The sequence below is a fragment of the Brienomyrus brachyistius genome, chromosome 5 (genome assembly GCF_023856365.1).
Source record: "Brienomyrus brachyistius isolate T26 chromosome 5, BBRACH_0.4, whole genome shotgun sequence".
NCBI lineage: Eukaryota > Metazoa > Chordata > Actinopteri > Osteoglossiformes > Mormyridae > Brienomyrus > Brienomyrus brachyistius.
The window spans coordinates 35,752,755-35,771,597 of record NC_064537.1 but is presented as its reverse complement, the minus strand read 5'-3'; the positions used below and the strand labels follow the sequence as shown (position 1 = coordinate 35,771,597).

Genomic DNA, 18,843 nt, shown 5'->3' with positions numbered 1-18,843 from the left:
CTTCACTCTCACAAGAATACTAGAGGGATCATGGCAGTTTGCCCAACCAGCCTACACGTGTTTTGTGAACTTAGAAAAGGCATACAGTCATGTCCCTTGGGGGGTCCTGTGGAAGTGCTTCAGGAGTGTGGGGTAAAGGGTCCATTGTTATGGACTATTAGATCCCTGCATAAATGGAGTGAGAGTTTGGTTCGCTTTGCCAGCAGTAAATCCGACTCATTCCCAGTGGGTGTTGGACTCCGTCAGGGCTGCCCTTTGTCATCAGTTCTTTTCATAACTTTTATGGACAGAATTTCTAGGCATTGCCAATGGCCGGACAGTGTCCAGTTTGGTGAGCTCATGACCGAGTGGATAGGTAGATTTTATATGTAGCTGAATTATTAACCAGGAACACAGCCTGCATTCATACAAAATCATATTAAAACACAAAATTTACATTAACCCCCCCAAAGTAAAAAAGGGTTCTCATTGTTTCCGTCATCCCCAAATGGTAAAACAAAAATAGATGCTCTGGTGTACTGGATAGCTCAGCTCCCCAGATAAACACATCAGTGTGTGCATGAAATGGAAAAAAAAGTTTTAAAAATAAAATGAGCAGCATAGTAATAAGAACAAAAAAAAATATTGAAGCAGTACATTTATTCAAGAATAATATAAGAACAGCTTTGTTACAAATACAATCCTGCTAAAAAATGACAATTAACACGTTTCTTTTATCATAAATAATATAATTTTATGTTGCCAGTCCAACTTAAACTTAGAACTTAAACAAGAAAGGTTATCGATATGTGCCTCAACAAGTGACTAGAACATGTAAATAAAACAATAATCTACCTATTGTGAAGATGCAAAATGATGTTTATAGAATGTGCATTGTCACGATCGCTGTGCAGTACGCAGGCGATCGTGCGGGCAAGCAGGAAGCAGGAAGGCAGAATACGGGGCAAAACGGGAGTTTAATGCCGAAGACGGGGACCGGGAAACAGCTCACGCTTACAAACATCAATGACGGACAAGGGAAACCGGGGAGACCAGGACTTAAATACACAGGACTAATCAAAGTAACTAGACAAAGCTGGAGACGATCAGGGAAATACACGTGGGTAATCAGGGGGCGTGGCACACACGAGGAGCGGACGAGCCGGGCATGACAGTGCATGATGCATTTTAACATTCCCCCAGCAGAGGTACAGCAAGTTTGCCAATGATTAGGGAGGTCCTGACCTGGCCTACCCCGCCAGAGCGCCCTCCCACTGATCGCTGGTAGCAACACTGTTCATTCTGACAATATAGTTTGATGCAGTTTTAGTTGTAGTGTTCTGACAAAAATGCAATAGTTTTAGTCATATTTTAGTCATTTTTTTTTTAATTTCTACTCTAGTTCTAGTCAATGAAAATAGGATATTTAGGCAACTACATGCACAGTATATACAGTTAATGAAACTGACAGGTTTAGTCATATCTAAAACATAATTTTCCACATTTCTTTGAAATTTTCACTTAATTTTGTGTGTACATGTGTATACATGTTCCTATTAATATCTTTGTGGAGACCATCAATTAATTTCTATGGAAAAAAACTCTAATCACAACAATGACAACCGCTACCCAGCCCTAAACCTAACCTAGGTAACCAAACAAAATACAAGACTTACGTCTTTTTCAGTTTTTTGATTGCAGTCACAGATATTTTATAAAATTGACCTTCCTCTTGTGGGGTCCAAAAAAATGGTCCCCAAAATGTCAAAATAACAAGTTTTTATCACATTGTGGGGACATTTGGTCCCTGTAATTTGACATATACATGACCCACCAACACTCAGACACACGTCCTCTCCCTCTTGATTCCTGAAGGAAACATGCACATGCTTGAAGCACCTCAGCTCAACATTATCCAATCATCAACAACTACAATCAAGACTAACTGAAGATGCTACTTCTGGTTGAATCGATTTTCATTTCTCTTGTTGACATTTTCATCTTGTTTTTATTTGCTGATGAAAGTGTCAGTACATTTAGACAGTTTATTACAAATTAATTTGTGTTTTCTTATCCAGTGGAATCAAGTGAATTTTTTCATGTGCATCTTTAATGAAATTTGAGCACATTCCACCCAAGCTGGAAATTTTTTATGTGATATGAGCGATACATTCCGACTGAGAAATGGAAAGCTATGTGTGATCACCAGCCAGAAAAAGTTAGTGTACTATGTGATACAAAAAAAAGATCCACAAAGTATGGAAGTAATTGCATAGTATGCTATGCTTTTAAAATCTCAATTCTGACCCCAAATCAATCTTAGTTTTTTGCTCAACCCATTCATGCCAATAATAATGATATTTTACCTTAAAGGGATGAAGTAAACAGCAGAATGAATGAAACACAGTTCAGTGTGAACTGAAAAAAGTGTGTGTAAACTAGATTTTAGTTTTGTTTGTAAGTAAGTATCAGGAAAGTGGTGCAGGTACAATGTAAGTTACTGAGACTTGGCATGGAAACCTCCTTAAGTTTCAAGAGGGCGAAAAACTGAATGAAACAAAAGAGGTAAATGCAAAAATATCTGTATGGAAATTGCAATAATATTTTTTAAATAACATAACTGTCACGCCCGGCTCGTACGATCCTCGTGTGTGCCACACCCCCCTGATTATCCACATGTGCTTCCCAGATCGTACCCAGCTGCACCCTGTTATTTTGATCTGTCTTGTCTATTTCAGTCCATGTCTTGCCTTAGGTTTGGTCCGTCATTCTGTCATGGTCGCTGGTAAAAGCGGGTGATCGCACTGGCAGGAAGCAGGCAAGGCAGGCGGAATACAGGGAAAACGGGGATTTAATAGGGAGCAGGATCGAACAGCGATCAGGAACCATCTACTGACGCTAACAAACATCAATGACGGACAAAACCTAAGGTTTAACCTAAGGTTAAAAATAGACAAGACAGAGCAAAATAACGGTGCAGCTGGGTACGATCGGGGAAGCACACGTGGATAATCAGGGGGGCGTGGCACACACGAGGATCGTACGAGCCGGGCGTGACAATAACATTACTTACATTTAACATAAACATAAATCCATTACTAAAATTACATAAAAGGCTTACTTTTTGTATAAGCTGGGTGACATCTGCACCCATGTCTAGAAGGTCATGAGTTCAAATCCTGTTGCTGCTTATTTCTGCTTTACGTTCAACAGTCATCGAAGTTAAGAATTTTTTTTCTTTACAGCCCATTGTACCATATACGACCCAGTAACAGTGACATTCAGTGATTACTGACTGAATTAACCAGATTTTTTTCCACATTAAATATGGCCCCCACCGCGTTTTGAGGTTTTTGCTGTACATGCTGCAAAGATTCATCTGTCAAGCTGTGAATAGGTAAGTGGCAGAAATTTTGCATCACCAGTCATAATGTTTAGATGTTGTAGAACACGTACAACTAGGTTTTGGATGTTTTAAAATTTTTCTGACAACTGTGATGATATTCCATGTGCTCAGCATCAGCCTCAGACAAAAACAGGGAATACAGGTGGTGCACCAGATCTTACAACCCACCACAAGTAAACTTTCTGTGTGTAGGACACCTTTTTGCAGGTCTGTTCACTTGACCCGTTTCTTGATGGGTTGGCATGTTTGAAGCCTGTGTTTTATTGTCAGCACATGGTGAATGATGAAAAGGAAAACTCAATAAATGCATTTTGAAAATGAGAAAATGTTTTTCCTTCTGTTCTGTCCTTATTTCATAGGTGAAATTAACAAGTTGGAACAGCATGAACAGTCCAGTGGGTCATTTATGGCACATTTCATAACATGGACTGGGAAAGGGTTAATTTTACAAAACACCTGTTTTTGAGTTCACTGAGTCTGTATGATCATTTTAGGCAATGGACATATTTTTCCTATATTAAGGTAGCCTGGGTTCCCCAGGGTTAAGCAAAGTCCCTATCCCTACTCTCTCATCCATACTTGCTTGTAAAGCTAAAGGTTTCTGCTTAATGAATGTAATACTAGGCCTGCATTCGGTCATGCATGTATTAATGTTGTGAAACAGAGATGGACAGCTCAGGTCCAGAAAGTAAGAATCCAGGCAAAAATTTAGTTTCAACCAACCAGTTGAGTACCCTGTGACTGGTTGGTTGAAACAAATTCTTCGGCTGGATTTTTACTTTCTGGACCTGAACTTTCCACATATGCTAAACTTAGCATTAATCACATTTTTAAAAGTAATACAAGTAGCATATAGTTTGATCCTCAATGATGGTACAAGTGTACTGGTTTAAATTTGCCCAGAGACATGCTGAAGTGGGAGATTAGACTGTGCACTTCAGCCTTTTGCTTGAACGATTGAAAGTGCTCCTCTTTTCAGGCTCCGAGTCACAAGGCTTCCTTCCTAATCTAATTGGTTTAGCCAAAGCCCCCCTTTGGCTAATTATAGCAGAAAGCTGTGGTCATGTGGTCATATACTGACGGGGATTAAGCCTTACAATGATGGACAAGTAAGGCACAGAGGGAGAATGAATATTGAAAGTGTCACTTTATTAGGTAGGCCTGTTGAACTGCTCATTGAAACAAACATCTAAGCAGCCAGTTATGTCAGCAGTACAATGCATAAAATCATGCAGATACTGGGGTGTCATCTAATGTTCACATCAAATATCAAAATGGGGAATGAAGATGATATAATTAACTTTGAATGTGGCACAGTTATTGGTGCCAGTCGGGTAGGTATGAGAATTTCAGAAACTGATTTACTGGGATTTTCACACAACCATCTCTAGGATTTACAGAGAATGGGCCAAAAAAAAAGAAAACATCCAATGAGCAGTGGGTGAAAATGCCTTGTTGATGGCAGAGTTCAAAGAATAATGGTTCAAGCTGATAGAAAGGCAACAGCAACTCAAATAACCACTCGTTACAACCAAGGTATGCAGAAGAGCATTTCTGAACTCACAACGTCGAATCTAGAAACAGATGGCCTACAGCAACAGAGGACCACACTGGGTTCCACTCCTGTCAACTAAGAACAGGAAACTGAGGCTACAGTAGGCATGGGCTCAATAGTTACACAATGGAAGACTGGAAAAATGTTGCCTTCTCCATTTTGCAACAGGAGTGGATGAGTCTCCATTTCTGCTGTGACATTCAGGTGGGACAGTCAGAGTTTGGCGTAAACAACATGAAAGCGTGGATCCATCCTGCCTTGCATAGACAATTCTGGCTGTTGCAGGAAGCGTTAGGGATATTTTCTTGGCACAGTTTGGGCCCCTTAATACCAATTGAGCATCGTTTAAATGCCACAATCTACCTTAGTATTGTTGCTGACCATGTTCATCAATGGCTGTTTCCAGCAGGATAATGCTCCATGTCACAAAGCTCATATCATTTCAGGTTAGTTTCTTGACAATGAGTTCACTGCACTCAAATGGTCTCCACAGTTACCAGATCTCAATCCAATACTGCACTTATGGGTTGTGGTGGACCAGGAGATTCACACCATGATGGTACATCTGACAAATCTGCAGCCACTGCATGATGCTGTCGTGTCAACAGGGACCAAAGCCTCTGATGAATTGATAAAGAATTAAGGCACTTCTGAAGGCAAAGGGGGGTCCAAGCTGGTACTAACAAGGTGTACCTAATAAACTGGCCAGTGAGTGCATGTATATGTATGTGCTGATTATACACATATAAGTATGTAATGCACTGAAGGGGGGTGCAGATGGTCCAGGACCCTCAATAAGTAAATGACAGAGCCACAATAAGAAAGAACATAGTAGTTTGTAGTTTATTATGACTTTTTGGGGGACAACTCCTGAGTGAAATTACCATTTCAATAAAATAACTCCCTCACGTAAAGCATTAAATAAATATACCAAATGTCACATATGCCACAGTTTCTGTTTTAACTGAAGTCAGGGCATATGCGTCTTGGGTTTCGGGGTTCCAACAGTTTTTTTTTTTTTATCGTGATCCAATTCTATTTCGTTCTTTTATTCATTTATTCTTTCATTCATTGATTTCCGCAGCCTCCCCACTTACCGCACAGGATCCGCCTCCACGTCTGTCTTTCCTGGTCCATGATAGCCGGCTTGATCGCCCAGTGACACCAGTGACATAAAGGAGAGATGTACTGGAGATAGCAGATGAGAAAAGTTATGTGCATGCGATATTCTGATGTTATGCAGCCGGGAATGAGCATGGGATATACAATCGGATACTGGACTGCAGCGCTACTGTGGACTATTAACACCGGTCAATTGACAATGCAATTTTAAAAGTTCATTTTAAAAGCTACAGAAGCAAATAGTTTGCGCTATCCACGAAGGAGGCGGTACGGAATATATACGTTGCAAAATTGAAAGAAGAATCCATTTAATTGACATCGTTTTATTTTTAAAAAAGGGCATTAAATGTTTTTGTTTTTTTTGTTAAATGTGTTTTTTTGCGTTTTGTCGTGAGGGATTTAAACCAGTATCCAGCGGGCTAAGCAAAATAGCTGGATTGTCGAAGAACTGTGCAAGTTAGTGTGTTAAAAAGCTAATTTGAACTACTTCTGTTCCGTTTTTGTTAACATGGCATTCTTTAACGGACCGAGGCTATTAGACTGGGCGAATTCACCTCCACACCTGCAGTTCAACAAATACGTGCTGAAGGGATACCGCCCAGTATCTTCCGCCCAGGACTGTGTCAGGAGCCTGTTCTACCTCCACAACGAGCTGGGCAACATTTACACACATGGTAAGCCAAATAACAAAACAAATCATGAAATTCTTTCAATGCACTGTATTTTATATTTGTGCGACTGATTTACTAGTAATAGGCTAAAACAACATATATACGGCGCGTGAGCTGTAGGCGACTTATAACGTATTTCTCATCTCGAAATGAGCGGCATTATATGTGTAATTAGACCTTGAAGTATTGTGATGGATCAGTTTAAACCTTGTCCAGTTCATCCAGATAATAAAAATGGAAATCACTGAAAGGCAACCTTGTGAGTTCTTTGAAAAACATATTACAGCCGAAAAATACCAAGTTCCCAATGAAATCTTAAGATGGTTGTAGTTCTGAATTCACACCTAGTTATATTGTATGTGCTTCTTGCACCATATGAATATTTATATTTTACTTAAATTACACTAATACCTCCTTATATGGATGTGATCGTTTTCAGAACTTTAAGTTTGGAACACTAGAACCAGTATTACACCCGAAATAAAAGTTGGTTGTATTGTAAAGTGTATACAGTTCATGCCAGTTTTCTGTTATTCTTTGAAAAGCTTTTCTGTAAAAATATTTGTCACAATTACAGGAAACATAATGCCAGCGTAATGTTCCACTGTTACATCATTCTAACAACTAATATACTTTAACCAGTATATTGGGCTTAGATCCATTTCCAGGGAGGCATCAACCCATATTATTTGTTGAAGTGGATGCAATCTTTTAATTAGAATGACAGATCTGCTTAATGTGTTTACGGTAATATGTCAAGTTAATTGATACTGTGCTTTAGGAACCTTCAAGGCAGCACAGTGTGGAGAGGAGAATGGGAAAGAGCCCATGTGAGAATGCTGGATGGTGGACACACACTCCTAAATAGCTGTAACAACAGTGCCCTTAAACACAGGGCCCTTTGTAAGGCTAGAGGCCACCACCATAACAGGCATTGATGAGACAAAACCACTACATTAATCAATGTGGATTCGGGTTTCTTCAGGTTCCTCGTCATTTGCAATCAGGCACTCAAGTGACAATGATGAGAGGGGAACTTTACTGTACTGGATTGCTGGGTTACACGGAGCAAGGCTATGTCCGCAGTAATACGTTAAAAAAATTACGGGAGTTTCTGAAAAACAAGATGCGTCCGAACTACTGTTATCACAACTGCTGAAAGAAACTTCTCTGTTCACACTGTTCTGTGTAAAAAGCAAATGACGTAGCTATGAGTGGTTGTTAGTGCATAAACTATATTTCTGACATTTTCATTTGCACATTTAACCAAAGCTTTTTATAATATATTTTTTAGAAGTGCCGTACTTTATATTTTGTTTGTTGTAACTCAAGCAGAACGTGTCATTTGCACGTTTTTTGTCCAACCACATTTTTTAATATATAATTCTAGAAGTACATATTTTGAATAATTTATTTTTACTTTGATTAGTAATAAAGTTCAGCTTTTACAAACGCTTGACTGTTGATTATTCTCACACATAACCATATGTTTAAAGTAAATGCTAGTATTTTAGCAAAGGAACCATCACAGGAACAACACAGTAATTCAGATATTTAGTCACTACTCGTTTCGCTCTGTTCCCCTCACTTTTCACTCTTGTTTTACTCTAATGTTCAATGGCTAGATGTCTTTATCATAAGCTAGAGCTGCACTTAAACTTGCCTCATGTCTCGTTTTGAGCTCCACAATAGTTGTAAAGCATACAATGTACACAAAAGGCGATTTAGCTGCACACAAGTAAGCAAAACAACATATGCCACGTAGAGAAAGTCCTGTACATCCTCCATGTTCAAATGTGGCTAACTTCCCTGAAAAACAAAGGCAAAGCATTCTTCATCCCCGTGAAGAATACACTGTAAGAATTTGACTGTAAAAATATAGTAAATTACTGGCTACTAGTTGCATTACTGTCACAGTATTTGAAGCAAAATAATTACAGTATAGTATGGTGCAATGACACCAATGTACTATGAATTCACAGGTAATAGTAGAACAAATTTACTGTGATTTAATGGTTTGCTACTTTAGAATTAGAGTGGGGAACTGTGCCTACATTACAGTATTGTGTTGTGTCATTATATATTAACTGTAAAAGTAATGCAATTTAGTAGCCAGTAATTTAATTACTGTAACTTTACAGGTAAAATTATATACCTAGTTAAAATGGGTGTTAGCTGCAGTTTTACTCCAAATATAAAAAGAAATACAAAATCAATGTCCAATTAACATATTTATTCAAATGTATTTTCTTAACGTGAAATGCAAACACAACACATTTTACAGAAAATACACTGGCCAAAACCATAATTTAATAAACATTTAAATGTTTTCACTACGGAAGTGATAGGAAATTGTGCCTTAGCTTTTTTAATCAGGCATATTACATCTGAAATGCAATGTGAGAAAAATATGTTTTTAAATGTATGTTTTCTGATTTTAAGATCGACAAAAGGACAGTGATCTGCTGATTTCAACAACAGTGAAAACCTTTAAAAGTCATCAGAAACAACTGTAAACAGTACAACAAACAAACATCTATGGGATCATTAAGAGTCCAATCAGCAAACGTCTACCTTGACAACCATTCAAAATCGAAAATTTTCCTCAGAAGTGTACAGACTTGCTGGTTTAAGCTCACACACTTCTTCCTCAAGGATTTGGTCCCTGTATCAGGGTTAATGCCCAAGAAGCACCTGAAACCAAAAGGACAAGGCAAAGACTTCCAGTTTTTATAAAATTTTCAAGAAGCTGTACTAATTCCCCTTTTAACAATTCCTGGAATAAATTACAGCCAAATACACCAATTACTTAAAGTAATGCAAACCAAGCGTGAGGTAGCAAGTTACCGTAATGTCAATATTTCCCTTACAAAAAAGAAGTTATGAACGTATACTTTAAGTACTTTATAGTGTATTCTGAGTGTACTTTTATGCTGGTTATCAAGTTAACACACACAGTTTACTTTAGGTATTTTGTATTTCAGTTACTTAATAAACCTGTAGTATGCTTATGTTATAAATTTATTTCTAGTGCATTTACGTAACTGGTGGAGTGGTGAAAACATGTCTTTCAGAATAAAGGTTCTTTGTTTAAATCTGTTTGGTGGAATTTCCATGTTCTCTGTAACTAAAGATATGTAGATTAAGTGGAATTGGCTGGGGTTGTGTGTGGTTGGTTAGACTGTATATGCCCTGAGTTGGAGATGTGACTTTGCACTAAGGAAAACAGTGTGTTTTCATTTTATTCAGTGAACATGCAAGGAAGTACAGTATACTGAAGTTTTAACTGGAAGTACATTTAGCTTCCTTTTAGATGAGCCAATTTATTACAAAAATAGTACATATTATACTACATTTAAAATTCTTAAATTTCAGCATGCCGTGCTGTAATACACCTAAAAATATACTAGGAAAATACTTTTTCCATAATGGTAAACATACTTTAATACGTTCTCTATATTGTTAATGTTGTTAGCCTACTGTACGTATTCACTTACCTTTAGATAAACTCTAGAGTGGAGGCATATTGTAAATTAAAGTTATAGTAGCTTGCAAACTTTTTTCAGTTTCTGTGAATAAAAGATTTATGGTAGTGCAGGCGGAAGGCTAAATCAGAATAAAATTTTTGTGTTACTAAATAAAAATGTATTTGTGTGGACTATCAATTGAATTTTCATTTAGATTTTTAGAATTTTTCCATTACAGTATTTGATTTTTTAAAATTTTGTGCTAAATGGCCACAGTATCATACCTGCCAGTATGTACAGTTTATGGGATGTAAAGCAGTTCCTTAGGAAACATAATGCCAAGTGAAGAAGAAAAGCCTCTTTTGCTGCTGTGGGGAGTCAGTACATCCCTGAGATTCCGCTTCTGCAAAACAAAGACATCCTGGTTGAAGAAGTGGAAGTATGCCAATGGTGAACAGGCTGGAGAGCTACTAGTGGCAGCCAAAGTCACTTGATGCTGACTGCAGTCACCTTAGTCTACAATACTAGCCCACACCCTATAAAACTGGCATGAACTGGAGACTTAACCCTTAACCTAAACCTAACCCTTAGCCTATGATGTGTGCCTGCTCCCCAATAATACTGAAATGAACTGTAGGACTTAACCCTAAACCTAAACATAACCCTTAGTCTATGATGCTACCCTGCACCTCCATAACATTGGCATGAACAGAGAACTTAACCCTAACCATTTAGCATGAGTCAATAGATACCAGTAGCAAGGCAGAGACCAACTAGCTTGCTAAGTGACTTTTTTGTTTGTTTTCTCTGTGTTTGTCTCTATTAGCCCATACAGTCTTGAGAGTTTTGACTGTTGAGGGATGCTAATGGTGTTTTTTAAAGCAGTCTGTGTGGACTATGTCAGAGCAAATAACTATATGCATAAACCAAATATAGTCATCTGAGAATTAAAACAAAACTTTCTGATAGGGCGCTTTCACACCCCAGGGAACTTTTTCAGTAACCAAAACATTTTTCCGGAACCAAGAACGTTTGTCATGTTCACAATGCAGGAACGTGGCCCAGTTGTAGAACACATTTTAGTCCCTACTCCCTTCTAGATTCAGGGGCTACATCCTTTGTAGGAAGAGGTCTACATAGCCTTTGTAGACCGTGCCCTTCTAAAACTCTGCACAATGAATTTTGGGATATGTTGGGTTTCAAAGGATCCATTGTGTAGATCCTTTGCAAATCAGCAAAAGAAGGACGTTTTTGAAGGAACCTTTGAAATGGCGCAGCCTTGTTGTGCCAATGTGACGCATTCAATCTGCAAATACAGTTTTACAAGGCTGCAGGTCCTGAATTAGGACATTGCCTAGGTATTTTTCATTTGAACACAAACAACGGAGGAGGGGCTTACTTAGAGTGATAACTTGCTGATTGGTTGACCACAAGCACCAATGCTAACTTGGAAGTTGGACGTGCAAGGAAAAGAAATAGAAGTAGTGGTGCAAAAATTGAGTGGATGGAATTAGTTTTGTACGTATACTTACATTTAATAAATCAATACCTTTTTGCTTGCATCTCCATATTTCTGCATTAGAAAATAAGCAAAATACTTTTGTCTAATGTTGCCGGTGCCAGTGATGAAACTTGCCAGTGCTTCCCAGCTGCTGCTGTGAGGTGTGAAAGCAACACACGTAAGTGGCCAGGAGCTACAAAAGTTCCAGGTCGAGACAGTCCAGGAACCCGAAACCAGGAATTAGGTTCCAGAACTTTGGTGTGAAAGCGTCCATTCTGAAAAATGGTTTCGGTCATAATGTTAGCCCTGTGAAACAGTTTCTGGCACCTGTATGTGAGTTCATTTAGGCCTATTTGTTTTGAGTATGTCTGAAAAGGATTAAGGTTTCATTTCCACCCTTTTCTCTGCCTATTAAATGCTGTCACATACTGCACTGCCCTGTCCTTGATCTGAAAATGATATGTCTGCACCTAGGTTCCCTCAAATACCTGATAAGTTCATTACATTAACACTCTTACATAAGAACTGTGAGGATTAACTCAGGGGGTTTAATGATGGCTGCAGACACAGTGATATTCTAACTGTTTGTAGTTTATGACTGAAGTGAATATTTAAGCATATACCTCTCAATGAGGTGTCTCGCACCTCAGGGTTTGTGGGTTCAGTTTCGGCCTCTGGCTCTGTCTGTGGAGCTGCCATGGTCTCCTCATGTGTCTCTTCTTCCATAGCCTAGTTGGATATTCAATTGTAGAATCATAATTCTTTACAACTGAAAAACGAAGGTGTGTCACCCGTGAACTAATTTACAATGGAGGACTTCAGATTCTGGGTTGTGTGTTACAAGGATCCCAAACTTCTTGGAAGAAGAGAGGAATAATTAGGGTGAATACTGCTATTCACAAGTTTTGCCCTGAGGTGACACATGATGAAGAAGAATGTCAAGTTTGCCTTTAATTAACGTGTAATTTGAATCAGGATCAGACTGTCATATTGGACTTAAGTTCATCGTGTCTCTTGCTTAGTGGTGATTGAGCTGCTCTAGAGTTTCGGGAGGGGGAAGGAATGACATTGACTAAATCAGACAGGGTGGAGTTGGCATTTGGGCACACCTGTTCTATGAGGTAGGTGGATTAGGTGACGAGTTTATCTGCCTGCTGCCCGTTTGTGTCTCAGTGTTGCTCCTCCCACAGCCCATTTCTGATGACTATTGTCCCCCCCCCACTTATATCCCTCAGGAATCCCACTGCTCTGCTTCATGGTGCTGCTCCCCTTCTCCATCCCCTGGTCTCAGATCAGCATCACCTGGCTGGCTGTGGTTCACATCCTGGCTTGCCTGTCCCCCCACATAGGCTCTGTGCTCTACCACCTCTTCATGAACCATGAGGGCGGGGTACAGGTCTACCACACCCTGCTGGCCCTCGACATGTGCGGCATCTGCATGATCAACACATTAGGTAAGAGCAGGAGGCCCCGTGGTGGGAGGAGGGCTGCTTTCGGCTAAATGCCAGGGCCAATTCTGACTTCTCCAATAAAGACCTAGCAGGCAGTTCTCAGACTTGTATTTGTCATACTACTTGCCAAAGGCTTTAGAATGCATAAGTAATTTTATATTTTGTTTAATCTTTTCAACAGAGGTCTATCCAATCTAGGTTATTTGGTTCCTTTTCTGGTACTTTAAAATTAAACTAAAGAACACTCAGTGGTTGGCTCATGTGTCTCATAATGCCCGGCTGGGAGCTTCAGATCCTGCCCCTGCTCTGGGTGTGGGCAGCTCTCATGTCCTCCTTTTGTCTGGCTTTTGCCTCCTGCAATCCAAAAACTGAGCATGTGTGTGTGTTCCCTGTGATGGGCTGGTATTGCATCCTGGGTATTCTCCTGTCTGCCCTATCCTGCTAGGGACAGGCTTCAGTCAAGCATTATACCATGGCTCTGTGGCTTAAACAGTCTGTTCGGGCCTTCTGTTGTCATCCTACAAGGGGCCTGTCATTATGTTTGTCTAAGGCCATGACTTCATCTCCCATTCCCATCTGGAACATCTGGAACCTTTGGACTGCTGGGAGATCCAGAATACTGAAATCAGCTCAGGGCAGGAATCTGTTTAAGTTGAGCCACCTTAAGAAGCTTAGGGAAACTTGTGACGTTTCTTGGGTAAGTGAAGTGTTGTGGTTGTTAGGAACAGACTTAGTTAACAGCACTTTAGACATCTACCCACCTGCTAAGCAGTTATGCAGCTCAGGGTCACTGTGGGGGGTGTCTGCACCCTCATCGGGTTACATCTCTAGGTGTGTGGAGTTTAAGTCAAGGGAGGTGATGCTACGATTATATAATTCCTTGGTAAGACCCCACCTAGAATATTGTGTGTAAGTTTGGTCACCATACCTTAAGAAGGACACTGCTGCCTTGGAAAAAGTGCAACTCAGGGCTACGAGAATGATTCCTGGTCTTAGAGGAATGTCTTATAGCTGAGCTGAATCTGTCTAGCCTCGAGCAAAGGAGACTATGGGGGGACTTGATCCAGGTATATAAGATTGTAACAGGTCTGGATGCTGTTCAGCCAAATAGTTACTTCAATATTAGTTTAAATACTAGCACTCGTGGTCATAAGTGGAAATTAGGTAGAGATCATTTTAAAATGAATTTGAGGAAGCACTTCTTTACACAGCATGTAGTTGGAATAGTTTTCCTGCTAATGTAGCACAAGCTAAAACCTTGGGTTCCTTTAAATCAGAGCTAGATAAGATTTTAACAACTCTGAGCTATTAGTTAAGTTCACCCCAAATGAGCTTGATGGGCAGAATGGCCTCCTCTTGTTTGTAAATTTCTTATGTTCTGATCTAGTCAGCACAAGGCACAGAGCTCAATGCCATTTTAGTCCACTATGGGGCACATACATACACACACACCCATACAATACAGGCAATTCAGAGACCGTTAACTGAAAGTCTGTGGACTGTGTGAGGAAATCTGAGCACTTGGAGGAAACCCAGGCCTCACGGAGAGATCATGCCAAAACCACAAGGAGAGGGAGGAGGCAGGAATCGAACATCCAACCCCGGAGATGTGAGATAGTGCTTCCCACTGAGCCACCATGCCTCCTACATCATTTTCTGTGCTTTTCTTTTCACATTGAAACACTTCATACACACTATAGTCATCTGTGAGATTCCTGTCCATCTGCCCTGTTTTCATAACTGAAACTTCCCTTCTCTCCATCCCTCCATGCACAGGAGCACTGCATATTGTCTACATCACACTGCTATGCTACCCCTCAATCCGCAGCGCCGCCCTGCTGGCCTACATCCTGCTGTCGGCCTACGGCATCTACTGCGCGGTGACAGCACGGGACAGCATGCGTCGCCTACGCTCCTTTGCCTGGCAGGCCCTGTTCCGCTTAACGCTCTTCCTGCTGCGCCGCCTCGGTCTGGGCGTCGGTAGTCCCAGTTCACTGCGGCACTTCATCGCCATGGACGCACTGGCTGTGCTAGGGGGGGTCATCAACATCAGCCGCTTCCCCGAGCGCCTCCGCCCGGGCTTCTTTGACTACTGGCTCAACAGCCACCAGATCATGCACGTGTTGGTGGTAGGTGCCATTGTGTGCTTGCACTGGGGTGTGGTCGACGACCTCGTGTGGATCAACGGGTACCTCTGTCCATCAGACTGACAGCAAGGGCTGAGCATGTTCTGCCTTATGGCGGGAGAGCGAACTTGATGAACTACAAAAGGGAATATTCCATCCATCCATCCTTTTTGTTCCTTGTTAATGTTCCGCTTACATTTCTCAGGGTTACATGGGGGACTGGAGATGCTGGAGTACACCCAGGAGGGATGCTGGTCCATCATACTGCGCAATCACAAACTATGGGTACTTTGGAAACACAACTGCACATTGGGTGGTAACTAATGTGGCCTATGTATGTTTTAGTTTGCTATGCACAGCCTGTCACCCGGGCCCTGATATATGGTTACAAAAAGGATGGATGGATGGATGGATGGGCGATTATGCAGAAATACCACACCTGTGGTTGGTAACCTTTTTTAAAAAATAATTACACCAGCATTTGTTTACATTACAGTTGTAATTAAATTTTTTGTACAGGGAAAATGGTTCCCAAAATCTACAGCTTCTCATGGGTTCATAAAACACTTAAAAACTTTAGAATAACGGTATAATGTTTATGTTTTTTCCCTGCTGGATTTGCCATGTCTTTGCTGGGGAAATGGTCCTGAAGTCATAACCAAATCAAATCAGAAGTACCGAGATGAAAATGATACAAAACTGAAAGACCAGACACTGAGCTGTAGACTGATGATTCTCCTTTACTGTATGTGTTGTCGGCATATTTTGCACTAAACTGTATTAACGAGCGATCACACTAATTGAAATTAATCCTTATCTGTATGATATAATAGTGGCTATAATTCAATTAGTGAAAGGTCTTATCTTGTTAATGCTATAGGGACAGAATGATTGTAAAAAAAACTTGTATTGTAATACACAATAAGCGGCTTAAGTCTTCCACGTGGCACTTGTCTACTTTAACTAATTTTACTGAACAACAGTAACTCAAACCTTAAATAAGTAATGGGACTATGAGATAAATGTTTTTGGGGGACTAGCAATAACATTAATGTAAGTGGTGCTATGATTTTCTTGCAGCTAAGCAAAAAAGACAAGCAAAAATATTTCTAATCCCCTTATTTAAATCTCAGTACCTCCTGCCTTTGGATAAATTTATTTAAATGTATAAATGCAGATCATTGGAGTAATTATAGTTTATCAATTAGATATACAGCATACTATGGCTCTCTAAAGCAGCGTTTCCCGATCTGGTCCTCGGGAACCTGTTCACGATTTTGCTCCGGGGAACTGGCAGGGAGCATGGACCCCATCTGTGGGTCACCGAAGTCTGGGTTGGGAAACACTGATATAAAGAGTCCAATGATTTCCTTGAGATAGAGCCAACCCAGATTGAGTGGATGATGTGTGACATCAGAGAAAATGCTCTACTTGTATGTGACAAGAATGGTTAGTAGGGATTCTTACAACAATAGATTAACAAGTCTATCATTGCTGTAAGATTAATATTATTTTTCATATAAAGTTTCCACTGTGAAGAAAAAAAAACTCGGATTGAGAACTGGACAGAGATAATTCTATAAGAAACTAAGTTGTTACGTTCTTTAAAAGGCTTCAGAATCAAATTAAAAACAAACACATTTTAATCGGCTTATGTATTTTGCTGAATTTATACGTCATCATTAAACCTTAGTTTTCTAATGTGTACATTACACAGTCATGCCATTAACTGAAGAACTTTGTGCACAACAATGTTATTCGTCTTTCTAACAGCATAGTTTTGTGCTTTCTGGCTAAAATGTCAGGTGAAAGGTAATTAAATGGCGCCCCCCAGTGGTATTCTGTATTGTGGCGATTAAAACAGACTGTGCCAAAGCATTTTCAGAGCTGAGAAAGGGAAAGAAGCAAAACATTCCAAGCATGTTCAGAAATGCTATTTTCTGATCGTGGTTTCCGCTCGGTATGCAGCACAGAAGTGGAAGCTGTTCTGCATACTATATGTTTTGTCCTGGTTACATTTAAAATAAAAAGATGAAAGACTGAATTACACAAAAGTGAGAATGACAGATCATACCAGATTAAAGGGCATAATTAAGCTAAGGTTCTGCATTTTCTTTCTGTTCAGAATTGAAATCACTTAAACATTATCTAATAGATACTGTAAAAACAACCTGTTGTGTTTTAACATTTACCTTCCTGAAGTATGACCAATTGCAATCGTATGGCAATCTAGACATTCTTTTAGAATTGTTGTCAACGTTCTTAACCAAAAAAATAGTCTACATGTGGTCACCATAAACATTCCTGTTTATTCTGTGTCTGTGTCATATCCAGCAAATGAGGTAAAATGTGATACAGCATCTCGTTATATTAGGGCTCAGTTTTACCCTGCCCAAAGCAGGGCTGCTCAATCCTTTAGGTCAGGGATGCCCAATAATTCGATCGTGACCGACCAGTAGATTGCAAAAGTAGTGGAGGTAGATCGCGCTACATTAAAAAAATGTTTTAGATGTTAGCCTCTATCATCTGTCAACCCCTTTGGCATTCGCCACTTGATTGACGTAACGGGTGGCCAGTCCGCTTTTGCTTAAAACTTTGCTATATTAGGTTACCGAAACAAAATGCGTATGTATTGCATGCTGGTGCAAATCTCCAGCAAGCAATGAAAGTGTCCCAGCTAACCTTCCAATCTATATATACTAAAAAAGGGATATAAAAATGAGTGGGGGCAGCCGGACAAAGTAATAAACCGTAAACATATTGAATTGTATTGTCCTGTGAGGGTTCATGCACTGATGCAAGATTGAATATATATATATATATAAAATTTAAAAGTAGCTCCCAAGCCAAAAAAGTGTGGGCACCCCTGCTCTAGGTGATATAGGCATCTGCCTTAGGCACCAACTTCTAAGGGGCTTGTCTGCTGTGCCAGCACTGAACAGCTATGCAAGGTAGGGCACCCCACTATGTCTATGCATTAAAGAAAAATTTGTGAAATTATTCATCAATGTTTTTGTCCCTGTTGTGTGTTTGATCGTTCCAGCTGATGGGGAAATAGATCTTTCTTCTTTGTCATTCAAAATCAACAGTGCAATAAAGTGTATGCTCTATCCTCATTTCTTATATTAAGCCAAGGGTGACATTAAAAACACTGTGTGAGGTACCTTCAGAAATGAAGGTATTCATGGCATGAACTCCATCCACTTGCTTATTACACATGTAGCTTTGGGGAAGCCCAGAGCAAATTACAAGCAGCATAGTAGGACACCCTGAAAGGATGCCAGTAAATCATAGGGCACTCTTAGGGTGAAGCCATGAAGGGATGCCAATGCATCATAGGGGACTCATAAGATGATACAATAAAGGGATGCCAGTCCACCGTAGGGCACTCGTGGTGTGACACCAAGGAATGTCAGTGCATCATAGGGCACTTACATGGGGGCACCATGAAAGGGTGCCAGTGCATCATAGGGCACTTACATGGGGGCACCATGAAAGGGTGCCAGTGCATCATAGGGCACTTATAAGGGGGCACCATGAAAGGGTGCCAGTGCATCATAGGGCA

General features: G+C 40.1%; 1 protein-coding gene and 1 long non-coding RNA gene across 3 annotated transcripts; one reads left to right on the top strand and one right to left on the bottom strand.

Annotated features, from left to right (window-relative positions):
* Positions 1-6,046: 6,046 nt before the first annotated feature.
* LOC125741675 (progestin and adipoQ receptor family member 4-like) lies at positions 6,047-17,394 on the top strand. Its single transcript, XM_049012891.1, has 3 exons — positions 6,047-6,736; positions 12,937-13,155; positions 14,929-17,394. The coding sequence occupies exons 1-3, from the start codon at positions 6,571-6,573 to the stop codon at positions 15,360-15,362; spliced, it is 819 nt and encodes a 272-aa protein (XP_048868848.1). The 5' UTR covers positions 6,047-6,570; the 3' UTR covers positions 15,363-17,394.
* Positions 8,759-12,930, bottom strand: LOC125741683 (uncharacterized). Of its 2 annotated transcripts, none has more exons than XR_007397830.1 (3): positions 12,325-12,930; positions 10,485-11,855; positions 8,759-9,427 (listed from the first exon to the last, which is right to left on the bottom strand). It is a non-coding gene; the product is annotated as an uncharacterized LOC125741683 (long non-coding RNA). The 2 variants fall into 2 exon arrangements; XR_007397829.1 differs by having other exon boundaries at positions 10,485-10,603.
* Positions 17,395-18,843: the final 1,449 nt, after the last annotated feature.